We start from the raw sequence: 24024 nt of genomic DNA, 5'->3' as shown, positions 1-24024 counted from the left end.
AGCACAATGCCACATTAAGAACTGTACTGGTTTCATTTCTGTCTGTTAGTAGCCTTTGATTTATAAATATAGCCATCTCTTTTTTTAAAAAAAAATCCAAAACAAACACCTTAAAAACTCAAGCTTTACATGAAAAATGAACTGGCCTCAAACTAACAGTTCTAAACTCCGTTTTCTTTTATGACACCAAAAAGGGAAATACTGAATTTAGAAAGGAAAGCCTTAACCAGGAGGTCGCCATTTGCTGAAGCTGTTCACTCTGATGCCCCTAAAAACATTTCTATGATATGGAATGCCCCCTTCCCACCTAGTGATTATTGTTTATATAGCCCCTAATTTCTATGCAACAAATAGAAAATTATGCATATCTTTAGAGATGTTTTTACTCCTGAATCAACTGCCTTACATGGCTCTAATTACAGTTATGGGGCTCAGGTGCAAACTCTAATGCAAGGCTCTGATTGCCTTTCTAGCAAATAGTCTCAATGACCCGAAACGGGACCCATTAACACACTTCTACAACGCCAGACTCCATCACTCTGCCATCTGCCTTAATTTATCACATTTATCTCATCTACAAACAAATGCCCTGAATCAAAAACCAAATTTTCCTTAACAGTGGAACCCCTCGGTTTCTAATCTGTATGAAATAACTTTGCTGAATTTAAATCCTAACTATACTTTGGGACAATCATCTGCCCCATCCCTTTCTGTAAAACAGGAATAATTGCTTTCAAGAAAAAAATGATACATTTACATCTCTTTTCCTATAGCCTTCAGTAGAAACAGAATAGAAAGGTCAGGTTTGGCAGCCAGCAAAAAATCTGTTTGAGTTGTTCTTAATTACAGTGTTGATTCCAGCATTTTAGTAAGGTAAGTAACACGGCAGCTAAACAAGTTCATAGAAGACTCTTGGCATATGTATGTACGTGAACACAGCATTCAGCATTTTAAGTTTCTAGATCAGCCTGTTACACCATTAACCTTCACAACATCATGCTGGCTTTCTGATTTGATGAAAAATTTACTTAGACTAGGCTTGTGTGCCTTTTGATTCAATTAGGACAAATCTACATAGGAATAATTGCTATGGGAAATTTACCTCCTTCCTATTAACACCAAACAAGATTTCATTAACTATTAATATTATTTAAATACTGTTTTAGAACCAATAGTCTTGTCTGTTTCTGACAGTTTGCTTATGAGAAAGTCACGTGGACATGTCAAGAGGAGTGAATTATATGGTGTTGTTGACATGTGCTTTAATTTACATTAATAAACTGAAAAGCTGTCCATCCAGTAAAAATCCATGTGCACATCTCAATGTTCACTGCGTCTCAGTAGTAGTGGAGAGATGGGGCTGTGTATCCCATCCCAAAGAAACTAGTTGCTGTAAGCAACTGCAGCTGGATTGGAGGGTCTATGAATATAGAATCAAGACACACAAAAAGCCTGCGTGCCTCCCAGTTCATATAACAGGAGAGTAGGTGGGACTGCAAAGAGATCCCCAATACTTGCATCTTTGGGACAACATTCAGAGAAGGAAGATTGAGAGGAACATTGCTTCCAGCTGTAACATCTAAGCATTTGGATCTTGAAGTAGTATGACAATTTAAAACATGGTTACAGTTACATTGCAATCCTACGCTGGGTTACTTCGAAGCAAGTCCCACTGAGTTCAACAGAACTTACTCCCTTGTAAGTATGCACAGGACTGCAGTGTTAGAGTCCACTTTTGGTGATTTTTAAACTAACCATCTGGGTTTAGCTTTGGCAGCCTTAAGGCAAGGAATCACATTATGTATCACATGAAAAGTGAATGTACATTGTCAGGACACTTGTTAAAACTGGGCTTTAAAAAAAAATTCTCAACCTACATTTTATGGCAACACTAAATAGAACTGAACCACAATGAAAAACTAGTCAAGCAGAAGACATCTTTTAACCACCTTGGCTCTCAATATGCATTTTTAAGTGACACTTGCATGAATACTGCAGTATTGAAGGCAACCATGATCCATTTTAATTTGAAAGCTTAGCATTATCACAAGATTAGAAAGTGCATTTATAAAAGTATTATCAGAAAAATACGTGGTTATTTAAACAGGTTTACATATTTCATACAATTCAGTAAATGATTCAAAAGTAACATCAAATGGTGTGCAGTAACCACATCCCAAAAGATTCTTCAAAACAGTTACAATGCATGTTCACTGAACACTTCTGTACTATAGCATTCGTAAGTGAAAAGAGAACTGTTTAATGGCACAATGATCTTTGGCACTGCACTTTAAGTGCATGTGACTTGGCAAGGAGTACATAAATTCTTAAGCGCATATACATAACTGTGTGATGGACACAGCTAGTTCCAGCTTCACCTCTTCTGGGGAACAGGCAATGAGAGTTGGTGAAATGCTGGGGCTTGGGGCTGTTGAAAAATCTGTTATGGGAGTTAGAGAGAGGATTGGAAGCTGCTGAAGGATAGCAGATGACAATAGCTGTCTGATGACACCTGTTAATTTATATTATAATCCACTATTATAAGAATGGATTATATGTATACCTCTTAACAATATATTTGTGTTTTAAAATCATTCACTCCTGAGTTAACATCTTGCAAATGAAAGTTAGTCTTGTTTCTATTTAACCATAGCTGGCTTGAAGTTGTCGGCTGAAGGAAAATATCACACACACAAATATCAAGCATTCTAGTCATGCCTGACTCATTAAATGGTATAGAGGAAGTAAACATTGAGTTCCCTTTCCCCAATAGCCTTGGGCAGTAGCTGGGTAAACAGTAGGGAATATAGGGAACGTTGCCTGTATGATAAAGACCCTGGGAAGATGAGAAAGGGGACTGTGTGGATCTGGGTCAGGGATCTCTGCCTGATAATTAGGGGCAAGACAAGTGATATATTGTGACTGCCCTTGACTGCTTGTGAAGCCTCCAAACCTGGGAAGGGAGAGTTTTGAAAGGGTGGCAGTATGAAAGGGTGTTAAACTGCTTTTAAAAATGTCTATTTAAATATAATTATTACAACAGCAACCTACAACATGCATTATTGATTAACATAGTTTGATATACTTTTTCCTTTCTTAGGCAGTGGTCAGTTTTCAAGTTAGCTTGTATTACGAAAAAAGGAGGAAATCCAAGTTCTCATGGATCACTGTGAACAATTTCTTCTCACATCTTCAGCTTCACAGAAAGCCAGAGCTGAAAGACAAAGAGAGCATATTAGTTGTTCATCTTTGTGACTTCTGTGCAATCCTACATTGGGACTGCACAGGCACAAGCCAGCCACAGAAAAGATGTCCAGAGATTTCTAGTATACTAGAAGCACCTCTCCTCCCTTTTGCATTTTCCTGCCAAATCACCAAGGACCAGGAGGGGCGCTATTCTCTCAGTTCTCTTTCTGCAGCCACAGAGAGAGGATCTTCACTGCTGTTATCCATTTTTTCCTCACCTCATCCTTGAAGCTGAGGAGACTTTTCTTTTAAATGTTTTTTTAAAATCATCAGTAGTTATTCTAGTGAAGAATAAAACTACAACTAAAAGTGTGTTTTCCCCTTTGTCATGGTTCAAGGAGGGGTCTCTTCAAAGCTGTGCCAGCTGTGCCTTTAAAATGACACTGAAAAACATCAGTTCTGTGTACTTTATCTGCCTGAGAACCACAAGATAAAGCTACCCGCTCTTTCTGTCGCTGATGTACCCTGAAGGCATGATCTGATCTGACAGAGCCTGCTCAGAAAGGCTTTTTCTCAAAGGCTATGACTTTGCCCCAGACTAATTAAAGGCACCTGCCCTCTCCATGGCCACTTGGTTCCAAGGGCAGAAACCAGGCTGTATAGCCTGTCAGAGTGCTCAGATCCAAGGCTGCAAGACTTTCTCCTCAATAAAACAATAAAACAATACAATTGGTTAGTCTTAAAGGTGCTACTGGACTCTTTTTGATTTTGCTACTACAGACTAACACGGCTAACTCCTCTGGATCTAAGACTTTCTCCTAAAGCCTTTGGAGGCCTGCCTGCCTGCCTGAAGGAATCCTTCCTCCTCCCAGGCTGTCCTTGGTTGAGATGAGATCCCCGGAGGCCAAGGTTAATAGATCTAACACAGTGACACAGCAGTATTGGAACCACCAATGTAATGACTGGGGCCCCTCCGCTGCTTCTGTTTTAATGATAAACCTGCACCTCAAAACCCAATCCTTTTTGGAGGTAGTTTTTCCTATTGGTTCTACGTATGCTCGTTTTTCCTACCAGGGGATGGTGCTGGCCCTTCCCAGCATCATTATTGCTAGGATGATTCTGCAGTCATTCAGGAATGTGCAGAGGGTCTTTTTGAGTCAACACAGAGTCATTTTATTCAGCAGAAACAAAAGCAAGCAAAGGCCTTCCATGGCAGTCCTTTAGCAGGTTTACACAGACATGAGAAAAAACTAGGCTAGAAGTACTCCAGATTCTAGTATCCTGGAAGTAACATAAAACAGGACACATCCTCTTCAGCAGTACAATTGCTACTGCTGGGAGAGAGTTCTTATTTCAATTGTGTTCCATGAGTCATTCCTGTATGATACCATTTCTAACAAGAACCAGTTCAGTATAGCGGTTAGAGCATTGGGCTAGGATCTGGTAAACCCAGGTTCAAATGCCATTCTGCTCAAAAAGCTTGCCTGTAACCTTTGGCCTATTACATTCTCTCAGCCTGGCCTGCTTCACAGGGTTGATGAAATGGAAATGTATAAGGTGTTATAGCCACTTTGAACCACACACCCCCGGGCTGAAAAGTGGGGTACAGATAAACTCCACACCCGTCTTTTTAAAGGACGTTTTATGTTTCTGTTCAGAATGGATGCCCCAGGGCAAGAAAATCTGGCTGCTCTGAGCAAATTTATACTTGCTCTTGTGGTCATTGATCCACTTGATTTATACTTGAACTTGTGGTCATTGTTACTGTTGTTGATGGCCTGCAGATTAAACAACACTTCATTTCCAATTCAGACACTTTAGAGTGTAAATGCTGTAACCTGTTAGCCTAGGTGTGAATCTGAATCCCGCCCCCGCTGCAACTTCCTTCAAATCACTAATCAACAGGTCATTATGCTCCTTTTATCATCCCCTTTGAAGGGAGCATGACGGATGTTTAACCACATCTTAGGACATAGAGGGTACTGGCCAAAGTGTTATAAATTGAGGCCGCTGAACATCTCCAATGGGACATTCCCTCTGAGTACATTAAGACAAAAGCCCATGACACTATAAAGATTAACATTAATTTGATTTCAGCTTTAGTGAGTTCAGCTTACTCTTATGTTTCACACCCTATAATTGTAGAGCATGTGACAAGTCTATTCCTTTAACGTAGTCCAGTGTTTTAGAATGTCCTAGTCCATGCAGGGCTTGGTATTTAAAAATAATAAGGTGCTGGCTGTTACTGTGACTTTGCACTGAGACATGGACAACACTCTACGGGGAGGAACAGGCTTGCTGACGAATCCTTAAATGTCACTATTTCCCTTCAAATAATTTGGTGTTTCTGGTTAGTGCACACACGTTGCATGTGCAAGAGGCCAGGTTTTATCTCTGGTCATTCCTACTGAAAAAATCTCTGGTAGCAGACTTGTGAAAAATTCTGTAAATTTATTTGTGGTCTGCTGACTGGTCCACCACTCACAGGTTTCCTACAATTCTTTTTCACATTTGCATTGCTGTGTACATTCAGGCCCAAGATCTTCCTCACTTGTCCCCTCCCATTAATTGAATTAGTTCAAAACTCCCCGAGACAGAGAAATGGGTGCTATTTTGAATTTTCTTTACTTGTTACGGAGGACAAACGAAAAAGCCTGTTTCATGTTCAGGGGATCTAATTTTGTGTATTGTAATCTTTATAGTTTTTCTTGGCTGCCTTATTTATACATCTTTCTACCCTTCCTGCAGAGTCCTTCTGCTATTGAGGTGCAAACTGCTTGTGGCAGAATTCCAATGCCCCCTTTTCGCTTAGGGTTAGACTATGGCTGCTTATAAAATGTGTGACAACTAAGGTAATTCCACATTAGGCTGTGATAGAGTCTCTCTACACAAGACATCTGAGACGTTTTTCACGTGTCAGGAAACACGTTAGCCGGGAAGCATAGTTTACTTGCGGCAATCGCTTCAGAGGGGATAGATTCTCTCACAGCCCTCTGCTGCCTCCCCTACCATAGCCTGTGCCCTGCTGAGGCTCAGTTAATTCAAAGCTTTAAGCAGCAAGGGCAGCAGGGCAAAGGCTCCGGAAGGGGAGACAATCCGGCATGCCAGAGGCGGCAGAAGGCTGTGAGAGAATCTGTCCCCTCCAGTGATCTCCGCTGGCTCAGAACTACGATTCCTGGCTAACATTGTGTCTCCTGACACTTGATAAACACATATCCAGGCATCTCATGCAGAGAGACTCAAGAGTTTTTTCCTGCTCTGTTTATGGTTGGTTATTGATCTTTTTCAAGGCAACCTCCCCCCCTTTTGCCGTATTAGTTAAAAAACCGTTTTCCTTTGCTTTTTCAGTCTTAGTCAATCCACACTTTACTAAGATGGTTGAGTTTTTTCACTTTCACAATTGCAGTTCTTGGGTTCTTACATACCTGTATTGACACCTTGTCAGACTTTGGTCATTGTTTTAAGTTTTATACTTAAAGTGATACCCAGATTTGTTTTCTTCTCTCCTAGACAGAGCATATGTGCACCATCCCTGTGTTCTCAACGCTGTATTTTTTCCCATGGCACTCTTTTGATGCTGTGCCTCTGGAGGCTAGTGCCGTCTCAGGGGCAGCCCCTGCAGTGTGGGGGCCCTGCTATGAGGGTGTGTCTCCAGGTGGCTCCTGTTCTTCTGCAATGGAGTGTCAAACTACTGTTACCTTCACTTACAGCACTAGACATGCTTTACTTTTCTTTGTCGTCTGTTTTAGTGCAAACACTCCATGTTGTCATGCAATGCTTTGCAATTATTCTTTCCTCACCTAACTGGAGCCAACTCCTAGATACTCTGATTGGAAGCATGGACTAGTTGACCTTGCAACATATTGTGACAGTCCATGCCCTGCTCCTTTTTGATCCTTTGCTGCCAGGGAGCCCGTCATTGGGGAATACCCTTCTAATCATTTGGCAAGTTAATCTGTTTGTATGTTTTTCCCCCAACTGTTTTTGCTGTGAATATTGCTCTGCTAGCAGCACAAAGTTCCTTTATGGTGCACACTGCCCATCATTTCTTCAGCCCCATCATTCCTGCTTCATTGTTTTCATTATTCTGGTGTGAATCTGCTACGTTTTCACTGCCACTGACTTCAGCAGGTTTTGGTCAGCTCCTTTTCCTGCACTATAGCAGCAGTCTCAGTTTTTTTCTGAGTGGCAACTGCCGCTCCTTGACTACCATATCTTGCACCTTTAAGTGCATAAGAATCTTTACTGAGGCTACAGCAGGACTTGGGCCTTGCTTCTTGTGGTACCTATTATGTTTCAGTCACCAGTTGGGACTCATGTATCCTAAATGTTCCTCTTCCTTATTGGATTTCCAAAGGCATTCCAAGTAGGGGTATAACCCTTTGTTCATTTTTGCACCTCCCTGGAGCTTCTTTTTTAGTGTGCACCTGTGGAATGAGAATACTGTGGGTTCTAACCTATGTCTTCCCCATTCATAACATTAATGTGCCCAATGCCTTAGCCAGAATTCCCTACCAGGAATTGGCTGTCAATCCTCATGTCTCAAAATGCTATCATTTTTATTAGTCATTCAGTCTCCAAGATACCTGGCAGTATCTTAACATAATCTTTCCTTTGTGGTTTGGTAGTGGCTATCATACTCCGTCTTCAGTTCATGATTGTTTAATGCTCTTTACCTAGCACGGCTCGGTCTACCAGAGCTCTGTTTTACCGTGCCACATTCTAGCATGTACTTTGGTAGAGGACACTTGAAGAGAGCTCTATGCTTCATTACAAGCACATCTGGGTGAATGTCAATGAGATGCTAAGCATCTGCTGGGATTGTGATCCTCCATAGGCTCTTACTTTGAGACTTCATCTGCCTCCTTCAGATAGCCAGCTTGCTACTTTCCCGATGTGGACTGTACAGAAGCCATGAAGATGAAAACAGGGTTGCACTTACCTGTAACTGCTGTTCATTGAGTGGTCTTCTGTACAAGCACACATCCCTTCCTTCTGTCCTGCAATGGACTCTCTGAAACCTTAGGGGTTTTTTTTGGGGGGGGGTGTCCTCTGGTGGCAGTATGAATTGAGGGAATAGCGTCCCTCTTCCTGGTCATGTGAGTTTTTGGCAAGAAACTGCCAAGGACAGGAGGGGCACTCCTAGTCTTCTAGAAAGCTCTGGAAACCTTTTCCACAGCTGGCCTGCACAGTTCCAAATGTGTCCCTACACAGAAGACCACTTGACGAACAACAGTTACAGGTAAGTGCAACCCCGTTTTCTTTTGTGTGGAAAGAAAAAGCTATTTGGAGTTCAAAAAAAATTTTTCTCCAATAAATCCATTTCAGTTTGATAAGCACTGCTCAAATGTTGAGAAATATCAGATAAGAGTTCAGAAAGGCTGTAACCGCTTCAGACTGCAAATTGGGTTTACATGCTCCTCAATATTCAAAATCATTTTCACATAGCTTTAGTTTTACTTACAGTCTAATAAGCTAGCTTTCCACATGAGAAAAGCAACCCAATCTGAAGTTGTCCACATGGAAGAGGGCTGAACAACATACCATTCTTCTCTTTTGAATCGATTCTGATATTCACCATCATCTTTCCCCACCCATAATTAAATCAAATCTGCTTTAGCAGGTACTGTTGAAAACATACGCCCTTATACACTTACAGATAGATTTCAAGCATGGTATAGGTACATAAATAATGCTCTGAGTTTTGTCTTGGGCCTAGGACATGATAATAATGATAACTGACAGCCAGTTTGGTGTAGTGGTTAAGAGCACAGGACTCTAATCTGGAGAACCAGGTTTGATTCTCCTCTCCTCCACTTGAAGCCAGCCGGGTGATCTTGGGTCAGTCACTGCTTCTAAGAGCTCTCTCAGCCCCACCCACCTCACAGGGTGTTTGTTGCTGTGGGGATAATAATGGCATACTTTGTAAACTGGTCTGAGTGGGCATTAAGTTGTCCTGAAGGGTGGTATATAAATTGAATGTTGTTGTTGTTAATGGGTTTAGAGGAGAATAGTGGGCTGGATCCAACCTTTTCATTCACTGTCTCCTAATCTGCCTTCTTACTTCAGCCCCGTCACAGAATCCTTTCATATCTGCAGGTCCTATGACCTGCGGGGAGTCCTATGACTCACCTCCCATTTTTATCAAGAAAAAATAATTGGATGGATCCAACCCTGGAAGTTTCCACACCTCAGTTCACAAAACACAAGGTTGTTTATAAACCTGCAGTATTTTCTATCATGACTAGAAAACTGAGAACTCTGTTGTAAATTTCAGTAACATTACTAGGAATGAAAAAAGCTGCAAAAGCTGTAAGAGTTAAAAATATCTTTAATTAAGGATCAATTCTTTCTCCATCTTTGAAGACTAATGTACCCTGATCATAAAACATCTGAATATTGCTTCCAAATTCTATTTGTTGTATTCCCTGTGAGCGAGTCCTTCCCTTTCTAACTTCTCTCTCTCTCTTGCTTCCTGTATATTCACAACTTCCTGATCTCTCACATCAAAACACAGGAGCTCAAGTCGAAAACCATGATCCCTTAGGGGGGAAAATAAAGAGTTCGCATAAAAAGCACTTGAAAATAGTAAGATTATCTCAAACAATTCATTGCAGAATAACAGTCAAACTTAACCCACAAATAGCTCAAATGTTAATAATGCCTAATAGGTTTGTCTGACTTGAAAAGTTTTTCCTATTAAATTCTAAAAATAAAGAATAGACTACTTACTTCTTGCGATCCTTATCTTTTTTTAAACTAACAGTGGGTGTAGCGACAAGTGCCTGCCCTTGGAGTATGTCTGCAGCAGCTTTTCTTTTATTGAATGCCATAATTTCATCTTCCAGAAGCTTTCTTTTTTCTTCCACTTTCATCCTCTCTTCTTGATGAAGTCGTTTCAAATGGTCATACTTCACTTGCAGCTGTTAAAAGTAATACAAAAATTTTAATTCTGCCACAAGGTGGTAGTGTGTGGCACTGAATCTACTTGGGAAACTATGGAAACTAATTTCCAAAAATTGTGTATTCAACTTATTAATGCTTGATCCTCACACAAAAGTGCAACATAACCTTTTCATAAGCCTAATGACTTAAATGCTTTTATGGCAAACACAGACAAGTATTTTCATTAAGCCTTTTATAAGAACATAACAAGAGCAATGCTGGATCGTAACAGTGGTCCATCTAGTCCAGACACTGCTTTGCACAGCAGCCAACTGGTTGTCCTGGTATTCAGAAGTATACTCCCTCTGTATATTGAGGCTCTCTTTACACATCACAGCTAGTGTCACTGATAGATCTATCCTCCATGAAGGAAAAAGATCCTGTAAGAAATATTCTATAACAAACCTCCCTTCCTTTGGTAAATGGAAAATACAGCAATGCTCCAATTGTTGAGCACAAGGATTTCCAGTCTTCATCAGTCTGTTTTTCCTTGTGAACGAAACTAAGACTTCAGCTCAACAACTGCAAAATAATGAGCACTGCTCCCCCAAAAGACCCATGTTATAACTTTTAAATGAAACTACCAAACAAGAAAAGCATGCAAAATGCTACGGGCACGGTCCTTTACAAAAAGGATAAATTTCATCTTCATAAACCAAAGAAAAGCCTACAGATTTCAGAGAAGCTGTTCTCAGAATGAAACTGGAGCACACGTGTAGAGAGCGCTGATATTTCCCTTCCTTTTGCTTCTTCTTTTCACACTATTAATCTCATCCCTATTAGACTTGCGCTCAAATCAGAATCTTGTAATCCTGATCAATGGATAATCCCACCCACGGCAGATTCAAGGAAGGGGCATGTGCACAAAGAAGATAACAGCACACCTGGCCAAAATTCTATTTGGTACTTGTGCTGCTGCAACTTTTAAAGCAGAAGAGTCAAGCTGCTACCTAAAACTCAGTTTCTCTCTTCAGCAATGGAACCTGCCAACCTAAACAGTCCTAAGAGCACTTTTTCAGAAGTAAGCTCCATTGAGAAGGTTGTATTTTTTCCTGTTAAATACAAATTATCAATTATACAATAAATCCAAAATGAGCATAAAGGGAGACAGGCTTACTTCTCGTTCAGCTTCTCTCAGCAGTGCTTCTTTTTCTGTGACCCTCTGCACAAACGTTTGCCTCAATGCTTCTTCTTTCCGCTGCAATTCCGCAAGATATTCATACCGCTTAGCTTCATAGGTTTCCTGTAGACTAAGGACCATAAAATATAAACAACCTTTATTATACGATAAGAGGGCAACAGCAAGCTGTTCTTATTACACTCCACTCACATTCACATTTTTGTAAGTTTTAATTTATTTCAAATCAACATTCATAGAGATGTTGAAAAGGGAAGTCATCAGTTCATTTGACTGCAATGTTAATCCAATTTATTAGTATTGTTTCATAAAGCACAGACATCTTTCCATCTATTCTGTGCCAAGCACCTTCTGCAGTTCTGAGGACAATTAAAGGAGACGGAAGCACAAGTTATTGAACTTATTACAAGATGGTTAATATTCTTTTACATTTTAGTCCTAATAAAGAAACTCCAAAGTCTTTTGAAAAGCTTCAGTTGAGAAGTTCTCTCACCTATAACAACTGCAGGTTGCAGGTTCACTCTCCAATTAAAAGGACAAGCAGTAGGTTATGTAAAAAGACTCTGTCAGAGACCCTGAAAAGCAGCTGCGAGTCAGAGTGGCTAATGCTGATTTTGATAAGATCAATAGTTTGACTTGGTATAAGAGAGTTTCGTATGTATTCATGAAATAACCACACAAGGACAGACTGCAAGTTATCAGAGCTAGCATGTGTATTACAGTAAACATGGTCACATGGTTCATGTTATCTCCCCAAAAGTTGTCAGTAATGGAAATCAAGAAACTTGTTCCAATTTCTTTACTGTTCTCAAATAGTATATTGAAATTCTGAATTTCCTCCAAATTTTGCTACAAACATTTTTGAAGTTGTTATTATCTTAAAACTTTTGTTACACACAGGCAGGCTTCACAAAATTGGTGTTTAAAGCCCTTCATGGACTGGGACTTGCATACCTGTGGGACCGCCTCTTCCATTATGTCCCCTGCAGGGTGTTGCACTCTGCAGACAAGCAACTCCTGGTGGTCCCCGGCCCGAAGGACATCCGTCTGGCCTCAACCAGGGCCAGGGCTTTTTCTGCCCTGGCCCCGGCCTGGTGGAATGCTCTCCCACTGGAGATCCGGGCCCTGTGGGACCTGTTACAGTTCTGCAGGGCCTATAAAACGGAGATGTTCCACTGGGCCTTTGGCTGAGAGCCAGCGGGTGTCCTTCTTCTATCTAAGACCACCACTTTTTCTGGGGCTGCCCTCGGCCATCTGCTATGCCCATATACGGACTCCCAATATTTGTTTAAACAGCCTGCTCCTGGAATATTTTAATGACTTTTAAAAAATTATTGATTTTATGGTTTTGTGACTTTTAATGTATTTTTAAAATGTTGTTAGCCTCCCTGAGCCCATCTGTGGGGAGGGCTGGGTATAAATCAAATCAAATAAATAAATAAATAAAATGCTGTTCACTGAAGCTTTTCCAGGTTGTGACGAGTTTCTACCTCAGGCTGCAATAGGCTCAAAAAGTGTCCAGGATTGTCATGATGACTTATTTGCAATGCATTTTATGGATAAAAAGTGCTGATGTCTGCCATAACCTAGATGTCACAGTTAATTCATTCCATCTCAGGCTTCTTGGGGGCACAGGCTGGTCCTAGATGTATGGATGACTTTCAGTTGGTGAGGCCTGATGAAATGTTTAGAAGCATGCAGTCCACCATGTCCTGCCCCTCTCTTTGCTCCTCCTAGCTGATACTATCTAGCTGTGCTGAGCTAAATAAGTCTGGGAAGTACTAAACATCTCTTTGAGGAAAGGTGGTGCTACAACCACTTCAAAAGAGGTAGATGTCTGGTCCCTCCTGAAGAATGTGTCCCAGGACCTGAATGACCTAAATAACTACCACCTGGTGGACAACATTCCATTCTTGGGTAAGATACTCAAAATGCCTGACAGCTAGGGAGCTTTAGGCAGTCTTGGAAACAGATTATCTAGATCCATTTCAATTTAGATTCAAAAGTAGATTTGGAATAGAAATAGCCTTGGTTGCCCTAACAGATGATCTTTGTTAGTAAAGTACATCCCTGTTGATTCTCCAGGTATCAAAAGCAGCCAAGAGGTCCGTTAGGCAAGATATCCTTCTGGAGAAGCGGTTTAGCTAGGGAGTAGGAGAACCATGCAGTTTGTTTTTTTTAATTAATACTTTAGCACAGCGTACCAGACAGGCTTCCATGATTACAAGACACCTTCTGATCTAATCTTTACTATTTAATACTACCAAGAATCTAAAATCCTTCATCAGAAAGCCTCTTCACACATTTCACCATAAGATGAACTATAAAAGAATCACAGGAAGTTGGTACATTGACCACAAAACACATTACAGGTAGTGGAACCAAGCATTCAACTTTCATTATGCATATAGTGCATTACAGGGCACATCCAAGAAGCCAGCTGTTTCAATTTCTGGATATTTCCATCCCTTTTTTGAGGTAGAAGACTGTGGGAACATGGAAAATTTGCATTGCATGCACTATTGTATGTGAAGGGAGATTATTTGTGCAGACAGCTGTCTCACCACGTGTATAATTTTTTCTCACAGTAAATGGTGCATCTACTTTAGGAACATTATTTTGATGAGACATGCAAAATAAAGGAATAATTCAGATTTGGTAGACAAAACATAATGTATGGGCAATCATGAGGTATCAGTCTGGGCCCTTAATAATACAAGCATCAACTTGGAAGTAAGTCCCAAAACCTTAACATTTTAATCCTAAATAATGGCTTGATATTTAAACAGCAACTGGCTTGCAAGGAACTTGAGCCTTTTAAGGAACACTAAACTTGCCCACAAGTATCTGCAAACACATACAGTTTCTTGAGAATGTTGCATAGAACATATACAGAAGGAAATTCTATTTAATATTTGCATATTTGGAGACTACCTGGCCCTGACTATGTCATCTTAATGGCTTTAATTATATACCCCATTATCAGGCAGAGGCAGTTTTCTCAGAAACAGTGGTGATTCAAAGACTTTAGAGATTATGCTGTTCTTTATTCAGAAGTTGTCATTTTCACATTTGCCTGTTTTTCTAATATTCCTCTCATATATATGCCACTTTGGATTCTTTCCTCTACTCTTAAGGGCAGAGTCTTAAAACTTTTTAGATTGCTAGAGGTGCCCTTCCTTTTTGGTACACTGACAGTTTTATATGTTCCCTCATCTGTTCCCACTGCAAAGTCAGTTTCTTGTTTGAGAAGCAATTCTGCACCAAGCAAACAATAAATTTGCTGATCTTAAAAAGTTGAAATATGATTTCAATCTTACAGCCATCAAGGCAGAAGCTGCAATTTTTCCCAGTCTTCCACTTAGGGCATTGTCAAACAGGAAAGGTGTGTTTTAATTTAGAAAACATTTTCATCAGCTAAAAACAAAAGCAACTCTGCTGGTAAGAGATTATCAATTCTGTGCCATGACATTCAGTATGTAATATTACAGTTTGCAATGTCATTTTCCAGTATAATGTGTTATTAAAGAATAATGTAATACTAACATGTGAACAGAGACATGGGAGTCGTATCTCACTACAGAAGCTAATTTTTGCTCTACTCAAGCTGCATTATACCACAGTACCTTTATATCCTGCCATCCTCCTTTGCTATACTGCTCCCGCCTTCTAACTGAGATATAGGCTCAGGGATCTCCATTTCTACTTGTATCTGATGACAAGAGCTTCAGTTCTCAAAAGCTTATACCCTGGCAAACTTGTCAGTCTTTAAGGTGCCCCTGGACATGAATGTTGTTATTGCAGTCTGGGCTTCTTAATTCACCCACGTTCATGTCCTGCTCCACCCTGAGAGTCACCAGTCTCCATGCTCCTCAACTTATCTCACTACCCCTAGAGAAATCTGACACCCTTTGATAGCTGCACAGGTTGCAGGACCACACCATCCTCCCAGAATGGAAGCTCTCTCTCTCTCTCATTGTCATCTGCCAAGCAGGAGGTTAAACTCACTGCAACCTGCTCTGTACCGAGAGGTGTCACAGAACTGCTGAAGGTAGCTTTGATGCAGCAGATATTTCAGAAAAGTCATCAATTTTAAAATAATGTTAAATATCAAATTAACCAATACGTGAAAGGTCAGTACACAGCTAAGAGCCATTTAACTTTCATTTAGGTGATTTAAGCTCAGAACTGGTGGTGCAGTCATGGCATTATCGTGTCATGCAAACCCACTCAGTCTGTTCTTAAAAATATCCATTACTCAACTTCAAAATTTGCCCAGACTATACTATAAAGCCACCTACCTTCCTCTAGGGGCTGTCTTTTTATTATCTGTATAATTTTTTTGTATTGGGGCCCTAAAAACAAAGGTGTAGATTCATTAAGTTCTGCTGCTGTTGAAAAAGGGCACAACTTAACTTTATTCTTACTCACTACAGATATGGAGTATTTCATGCTATTCAGATACTATAACATTTATGATTTCCCAAAGTTCAAACAAATTCACACTTTTCTTAAGGAAGTGTAATACCACTGGCAATAACATATTTCATTTTTAAATTTTTGGCTTTTGATTTAGTACATACCAGTAGTGTGTACCTCATAGACGGTTGTGAGGATAGAAGTGGGAAAAAGCGAACACCTCTTTGACCCCATAGGAGAAAGGGCAGGATAAAAATACAATAAAATAATATCTGAAGAAAGCACAAGGGCATCTGAACAGGAAAACAGAAGGGTAGGATTTCTCTCCCACCACCCCATTTTGTAATATACAGAAGACAGACCTCAGCGTTTGAAGATGAAGCTTTTCAACCCCTTCCCAACTGTTATTTTACAATTATGGATAACTGGCTCACTCTTATTCTCGGAACAGTAAGTTCCACAGCAAAATAAGTATTTGTTATATAACATGTAAAGAAACATGAGTTTGTTGTATTTTAGTTTCATTGGGTGTTCTCAGATCATGCCACAACTGCTTTCTATGTAAGTATCAACATTTTAAATACTTAAGATGTAATCACAATTTTATCTATCTGAATTTTTTTTCTCTTGTAAAGAATAGGTAGTTAGACTATTGCAATTCTGAAGCCAACCCAAGGAAAAAATACTGATCAAGTTCTGAAAAATGAAGTAAAAATAAAAAAAGAACAAAGCAAGCCATCAACTGAGAAGTGGTAATTAAAACATTTAAAGTCCAAGTTAGGAGAGGGAAGGTTTATGCCATAGGCATTTGCGAAGAATATGGAAATCAGATTAAAACAGAAACTTAGCTTCAGATCAAGAAACATGGATAACATCTTGTACTTTATCTCTCAACACAAATTAATACTACATATTTCCTCTGCAAACATCTTAAACTAATTACACACCCAATGCATAAAACTCCTTCAGGGAAACTTGCATAAAAGCTGTCTAAGAAACTCAATCTTATACTGAGAGTAGCCCTAACTAGTTGCTGCCTCTCCTCCTAAGCAATTTCTTATATGCTCACGAGAACTCGTTCCAAATGGATGCACAGCCGGTGACACCTTGCCTTATGCTGAAGTGAGCTAAGAAATGGCTAGAGGCAAGCCTAGCCCCACCAAGATCATTTAGCCAGTGAACAGCAGAATGCATGATATTCTTCACCCACACTAGCTCCTAAATTACTGCCTGCAGTAATTGATGCAAAAAAGAAAGCACCAAAGAACTACTTTATACTACAGTTCATTTAAAGAAATAGTCCCCATTATACTTCCGGGTTTTGCAAGCTCACAAACTCGAAGTCAGTGGTTATCATATCTGTGGGATGAATTGGGTAGGTGGTGGCTATATTGTCCTCTCACCAGAAATTAACCTTGCTCCACAACTTGCTGGATCATGAATGGTTGTGACTAGCAATTGTACAGTACAAAAAGGGAGCTGCTGATTTCCTGACAATTGTAACACGAAAGCTGGTGCAGATGCTTTAGGTTTTCCTTCCCACCCCCCCGCCTCCCCTGCAAGCAATTACAATATATTTATGTATAAACACTACCAGCTCAGCCACCCTTTCCCTACTGGCATCTGATTGGCTGGCCATTCCAAATGAATCCAAAGATTTTAATCATAACACATTGTAAGTTTTACCAGATTGTGCTCTGCTGAACATAAAACTTCTCAAATGATGGAAGCTCCCTTCTAAAACCAAACCTACTTAAGAGTTAAATAACTTGATAATCTGTTAAATACCAATCGCTACTAGGGGTGTGCGCTTCGGGTTTCCGATTCGGGGAAAATACCCGAATCGGACCCGATTCGCAAAGATTCGGGATTTCCGAAACAGCCCCAGCATACGCGGGGCCGTTTTGGAAACCCGAATCAAAGATTCCCGAAGCTATTTGTATAGCTTCAGGAAGCTTTGGGTCAATGTCCCTCGACCCTCTCATTGCCTGCACAGCAGGAGGGAGAGGGACATTTAAACAATCAGCTGTTCGTTGGCTTCCGACAAGCAGCTGATTTTGAAGGGAGGAAGATTCCCACCCGGCTTGCAATCCAGGGGAGGGGAACTTTCCTCCCTTCCAAGTCTCCCCACCTCTACCCAGCTGGTAAGGGGGAGCCTATGAAGGGAGAAAAGTTCCCCAAGCCACTTGCAAGCCTGGCAGGGAACCTTCCTCGCTTCAAAGTCAACCCCCTTACCAGCAGGGTAGAAGGGGAAGGAGCGACTCTGAAGGAAGAAAAGTTATCCCCGCAGCTTCCGGGAGGGGAAACTTCCTCCCTTCAAAGTCAACCCCCCTCTACCCAGCTGGTAAGGGGGAAGACTCTAAAGGGAGAAAAGATCCCCCCGCACAGCTTCCAAGCCGCGCAGGGAACTTTCCCCCCTCCAGAGTCCCTTTCTCCCTTCGTGGCTTGAACAGCAGTGGGTGAAGGAGGCGGCAGGGAGGCAGGCTTCAACCTGCGCCTTACCGCCAGGTGCCCATTCAGCCAGTGCTCTGGGAGCCACTGAGTTCCCCAGCTCCAAGAGCACTGGGTGAAGGGGGGCGGTGAGGCGGGCTTCAGCTTGCGCCTTGCCGCCGGGTGCCCATTCAGCCAGTGCTCTAGGAGCCGTGGAGTTCCCCAGCTCCGAGAGCACTGGCTGAAGGGGGGCGGCGAGGCGGGCTTCAGCCTGCGCCTTGCCACCAGGTGCCCATTCAGCCAGTGCTCTAGAAGCCGCAGAATTCCCTGGCTCCGAGAGCACTGGGTGAAGGGGGGCGGCGAGGTGAGCTTCAGCCTGCGCCTTGCCACCAGGTGCCCATTCAGCCAGTGCTCTGGGAGCCGCGGAATTCCCCAGGAGAGGAGGGTTGGGAGAGGATACCCTGAAAATTTGGTGCAAATAGGGAATAAAATGCCCCCCCCCCAGACCCCTGGATAGCGAGGAGCAGTGTTTCCCATTGGAAACAATGGCCAAATCTTCCCTAATAAACCCGAATCTGATTGAATATCCGAACCCGAAGCAACTTTCTGCTTTGGGTTTCGGGTTTACCCGAATTTTTTTCCTGCTCTGGGTAAACCAGAAGCAGGAAACCCTAATCTTTTGGGGGTGCACACCCCTAATCGCTACAGAACAAACTCTGTCTCATCTCCATGTGCCGTAGGCAAATCCATACAACAAGGCCAGCCACAGCAACAATTAAGGATTTTGCAGAAAAATTTGTCTTAAGAAAATTATTTGGGGGTTATGAAGCCTTTGAAATTCTACTAAGACTTAATTTCAACCCCATCACCAATCTGTGCCCAGACAAGGCAACAAAACAAGTCTGTTTTCTAAACAGCACTGTATTATCAAATAATGAGCACATAAACATGAACTTACATTGAATGCCCGCTCACCATTACATTCATTTAAACAGTTTCAGTTATACGAGACCAATATGATGGCCCTGATTTGGAAATACCGAATCAAAGCTTCCCGAAGCAATTCAGATTGCTTTGGGAAGCTTCAGGGCTGGTGGCAGTGGAAGCAGCGGCCTTTCCTGCCACCTTGCCAGCCACTGCTGAGGCCAGAGTGGGCAGCGGCATTCCCTGCCACCCTGCCACCCGCCGTGGAAGCTGAAGCAGTGGAGCGGGCAACACAGGCACTGGCTGCAGCCTTACCTGCCACCCTGCCGGCCACGGCTGCAGAAAAGGTGCCTGCTCCGGCCTTCAGGAAAGGTAAGTGGGGTTGGCATTGGGGGAAGGGGGGCTCAGGGAGGAGGTGGGGATCTCACTTCAGTATGCTCCAAATCATTTAGAAGCATACCAAAGTGATTCCGATAACCTGAACCCGAAGTGGCTTCGGGTTTGGGGTTATTCCGAATCATTTTCCCACTTCAGGTAAACCCGAAGTGGGAAAACCGATTATTTCCCCGGTGCACACCCCTAATTATAAGTGCAACTGTTCCATTTCCTTGGACAGTGAATTACATCAGAAGGATTTAACATCTGGTATTCTCAGGAATCCAATACACACCCATCTAAATTAAAAGAAAACGCTATATTGGTCCCCCCCCCCCCCCAAAAAGCCAGTGTGGTTAGAGTTTCAGATTAGGATGACGGAGACCCAGGTTAGAATCACCACTCTGCTGTGGAAGCTCACTAGATGACTTTGATCCAGACACACACACTCCGCCTAACCTGCCTTTCAGGATTGTTGTGAGGATAATATGGAGGCAAGGAGGAAGGTCTTTTGGGTCCCCACTGTGGAGAAAGGCAGCATATAAATGAAGTAAATTAAAAAATATAGATGAAAATGTGGGGGGGGGGGCAGATAAAAGGTAAATTGTTTAGTGGGTTTCAAGGAGAGGCAGATGTAGGGAAAGGTGAGCATATGGAGGCTGCCAGGTAGAGGGAAAGAGAAAAGTGTAGGGAAGAGGTTAGAGGGAAAAGCAAAGTTCTCCCACCTTGCAAATCTCTACAGGCTCCCCATCATGCAACTGGGTCATAGGGGAGAGACTGTCTTGGGTGGGGGGGGGGAGAGGAAAGGTGAAGACAGGGGACAGGCAAAGGTGGGTTGGAAGAAGAAAAGGAAGCAGGAAAAGCGGGAGAGGCTATGGGGGCAGGGAAGGGAAAGAAGATATGGTGGGGGAGGGAAAATTAGATTCCCCCCACACCCGTGCAAATCCCTGCAGATACCCACCTGTGTGTCAATAATCCCTTGAGGCTCTCTACATAGGACAAACAGGTCGTTTTCTAGATAAAAGAATAAATGGACACAAATGTGCTACTAAAAATGGAAATATTCAGGAACCAATGGGAGAAAATATTTTAACCTCCCAGGAAATAACAGTTACTTATCTAAAATCTTCTTCAGCAAAAGGATTTTAATGGGAGACTCCAGCATAAAACTGCTGAACTAGAATTCATCACGAAGTCTGACACCATCTCCTGAGGTTTTAACATAGAGCTGGGATTGCTCATTCTTTAAAGATGTTCACCAGTTTAACAAAACTAGTGACACTGTGTTATCACCAATTACTGCCACTGTGAATGGTTTCTACTCTTCTTTATTACATTAGTATTTGACGTAATTAAGTTTAACAAAACTAGTGACACTGTGTTATCACCAATTACTGCCACTGTGAATGGTTTCTACTCTTCTTTATTACATTAGTATTTGACGTAATTATGTCTCATTCTGTGTTTCCTGGCCCTTGCCATTATATAAATGTCTGCTAGTAAGATCTAATCATATGAATCTGAAAGAGTGGGATCTAGTTCGCCATTATCTTGTCAAGAGACAAGGTACAAACTAGGCAACAGCAAGTACAAAACCACAGCCAGCTTTCTCTAGAAGAGAAAGGTACAAATTGCAGTATTTTCATTTTCCCTTGTGGGAAAATTTGCTTCGCTTCAAAGCAATACAATTTTCACCATGGTTAATCCATACCTAAGTTCATTCCAGAGTTTTTCAGTATAAAAATGGAGACCAAATATACATTAAGGCATTATTAATGAATCTTAAGGCCATATACAGCCCATATACAGTACCCTAAATGAGCACTGAGACATAGAAATACAGTGCAGGCAGAGCAAATCCAAGTTACAGCGCAATCATATGTATATCAGAAATCATCAAGTATGAAGGAAACAAACAGGTCTATGAACACAAAGTGGGCATGCAATCAATTATGACTGTGTGTTTACCAGGACAACTGCTGCGTCAAGTGTAAATCACTCCATTATTAAGAACTGCTGAGGTCTGCAACAAATTGCCCAGGGCAGTTATGGAATTTCCTTCCCTGGAGATTAGGTCTTAAGAAAAGCTCAGAACAGCATCCATCACTAATCATCTTAAGTCTTGGAATCCTATCACTGGCCACAGTTTAAACACATCACCCTGAAGATACCTTTTCTTAAGATAGGTTGATGCACATTTAGTAAAATACTTGCTTCTTTTATGGAGCATATCAACAAATAGTATTTCCATACGCTCTACAACATGTTTATATATTTACAGCATTATCACCGATACCCATCAGTACCTGCAGGGCAAGCAATCTAGCCAGTTAAAAGTGGTGCCAATCTATTTAATCACTGTTTCAGCTCTTTCTGATCTTGGAGTACGGCTTCTGTTTCAGGTATTAGTAATAGAGGAGAAGAGCAGAAATAAGCAAGTATAAAAGAAAAACATTAGAAAGAAATGTTAGAGGAAAACGCAGCTACTTACATTAGGTGTAAAGACAAAAGAAAAGGAAAAGAAGATAGTGCACATGAATGAAGAACTGGGACTGCCAAAAGGACTTCTGAGAGAAACCAGAGAAGATCTTTAGGTCTATCTTCCTGACAAAAATAAATGAGAATACAAATAAGATGAGTACTTGAACACTCAATGATTCACCAACAGCTGTCACACTCATGTAAGACACATTTTTGTCCAAAAATCTCTTTTTCAGTTTTGTCAGCCACTTTCTCAGTCCAGAGGCACTAATATTGCTGCACAACCACTGACGGCAATAATGGCCCATTAAGCACAGTCTCCAGCACCTGACAAGCCAGACAGAACACAGCCTGCAGGCCAACCGACTTGCTTTGCCATTATTAATCTAACACTTTGGCCAATAGTCAGATACCTCCCAGCAGATTCTAACCCTTGATGTCTTTTCATCGCCCAACCACTACTGAAACAAGGTTGGGAGCAGGACCACAGATGTATGATTCAGAATAATGGCAATGTTTAAAGGAAAATGTTATAGCTTCTATTTAGTTTTTCAATCAACATTCCAAATGCAAATGTTTCTGTTGACAAGTTTAATATTTTTTGTTTTGTGCTGCTACAAGAAGACTGAATAAATTCTATCAAAGTTGAAATAGAGCAAAGATTCACTCTTTTACCTGACAGGCTGGTTTTCTGGACCTGTGTCTTGGAAACCCATCTCCTCCAATTTGCAGCGCCGGTACAGCTCATAATGGCGCATGTGAGTCTGTTCTCTCAGATCTTCCATATTTGTACAAATCAGCATCTCACGGAGCTTCACAAAATCACAATGATTCTCACTTTCCACTAAGAAATGAAAGAAAATGTTATACGAGTACCACTGACGCTTCCTTAAACCCTGTCAAGTTGTTTGTCTCTGTTAACTTAGGAAAGAAAAAGACAAGTATATTTATTTACTAACATTTCTATGCCACCTTTCCAGAGAACCTGCACAAAGTGGCTTACAAAGTAAAACGTAAAATTGTTAAAAATCGGCAAACTATAAAAGACAGCAGGAAATCAGCATAAACCACATCAAGCCTCATAGATGTTCTTCCTTTGTCTCTAATGAGTTCAAGTTTACAGGCTGAAATAATCTGAAAATCTGGTCCCACACCAAGATTTATTAATATATTCACAGTATTAGCTACCAACTGTGAGGTACAAACCAGCTCCCAGAATGAGTTATTTAGAACAAGCAAGTTGCCATCTGTGCATGAGATCACCCCACTTCATAAAAGAGATAAGCAAGGTAAAAAAATGTCATATAAACATTACCAACAGTGCAATCCTAAACAGAGTTACTCAAGTCTAAGCCCACTGAAATCTGGAGTAACTGGAGTTACTAGAGTAACTCTTCTTAGGATTGCACTGTTAGTCTGTTCAAGTTTTAACTACAGGTAATTTTGACATTGAAAATCACTGCTGAAGAACACTAGTTGACAGGAAAATAGACTCATAATACTACCAGCTTTACTGTTTTCACAAGCCACAACATCCAAAACATTATCTGTTTATTATAAATTTGACAAAAATATGCTGTCCATATTCAGGAACTTCCCAAAACTATCTGTATTAAAGTGATGCAAAATGTAAAGTTAATCAGTTAAGCAGCAGACAGTTAACCGGATAAAGAAACTGTTGACAGTCTAAGTAAGAATACTAAATACTTACCTTGCACAATGCCCCAAGGATATTGGCGAGCTTTTACTATTTTGTTTCCAATCTTTATGTCTTCTGTACTCCCCACTACAGCAAATGGCAAATGTCCCTAAGAAACACAAGAGTAAATAAATATGTATTGTTGGTAACCAAAGTTATAAAATAAAAAGTTTCAAGATTATCCTATTCTCACTGCTTTATTTTTAAGCTTATGTAATATTCTTTTCTACTTTAACATATGCCTAATACTTATGTTTTGTTTAAGACTGATTCTAGTTCTATCACACTGTTTATCAGATGTCTCATTCTACTGATTGAATTAGCTTGCACTGTAATCTGCCTGGAGTCCTAGTGGGAAAGGACGGCTATAAATAATGCAAATAACATAAATAACATTAGATATTTACTATTACTATTAGATATTTAC

At 41.0% G+C, this 24024-nt stretch overlaps 1 protein-coding gene across 4 annotated transcripts in view; it reads right to left on the bottom strand.

Annotated features, from left to right (window-relative positions):
- Positions 1-2000: 2000 nt before the first annotated feature.
- The window catches only part of SEPTIN10 (septin 10), a 54240-nt gene continuing 32216 nt past the window's right edge, over positions 2001-24024 (bottom strand). For all 4 annotated transcript variants that reach the window (XM_054973182.1, XM_054973179.1, XM_054973180.1 and 1 more), the window contains exons 7-11: positions 23610-23706; positions 22574-22742; positions 11249-11381; positions 9919-10109; positions 2001-3214 (exon numbers count right to left, since the gene is read on the bottom strand). In XM_054973182.1, coding sequence (XP_054829157.1) covers positions 3199-3214; positions 9919-10109; positions 11249-11381; positions 22574-22742; positions 23610-23706 — 606 coding nt within the window. In that variant the 3' untranslated portion in view covers positions 2001-3198. The remainder of the gene's footprint in view (positions 3215-9918; positions 10110-11248; positions 11382-22573; positions 22743-23609; positions 23707-24024) is intronic.

This window comes from Eublepharis macularius, chromosome 3 (assembly GCF_028583425.1).
Source record: "Eublepharis macularius isolate TG4126 chromosome 3, MPM_Emac_v1.0, whole genome shotgun sequence".
Classification (NCBI taxonomy): Eukaryota; Metazoa; Chordata; class Lepidosauria; order Squamata; family Eublepharidae; genus Eublepharis; species Eublepharis macularius.
The sequence above is the reverse complement of the archived record's forward strand: the minus strand, read 5'-3'. Positions and strand labels throughout refer to the sequence as shown.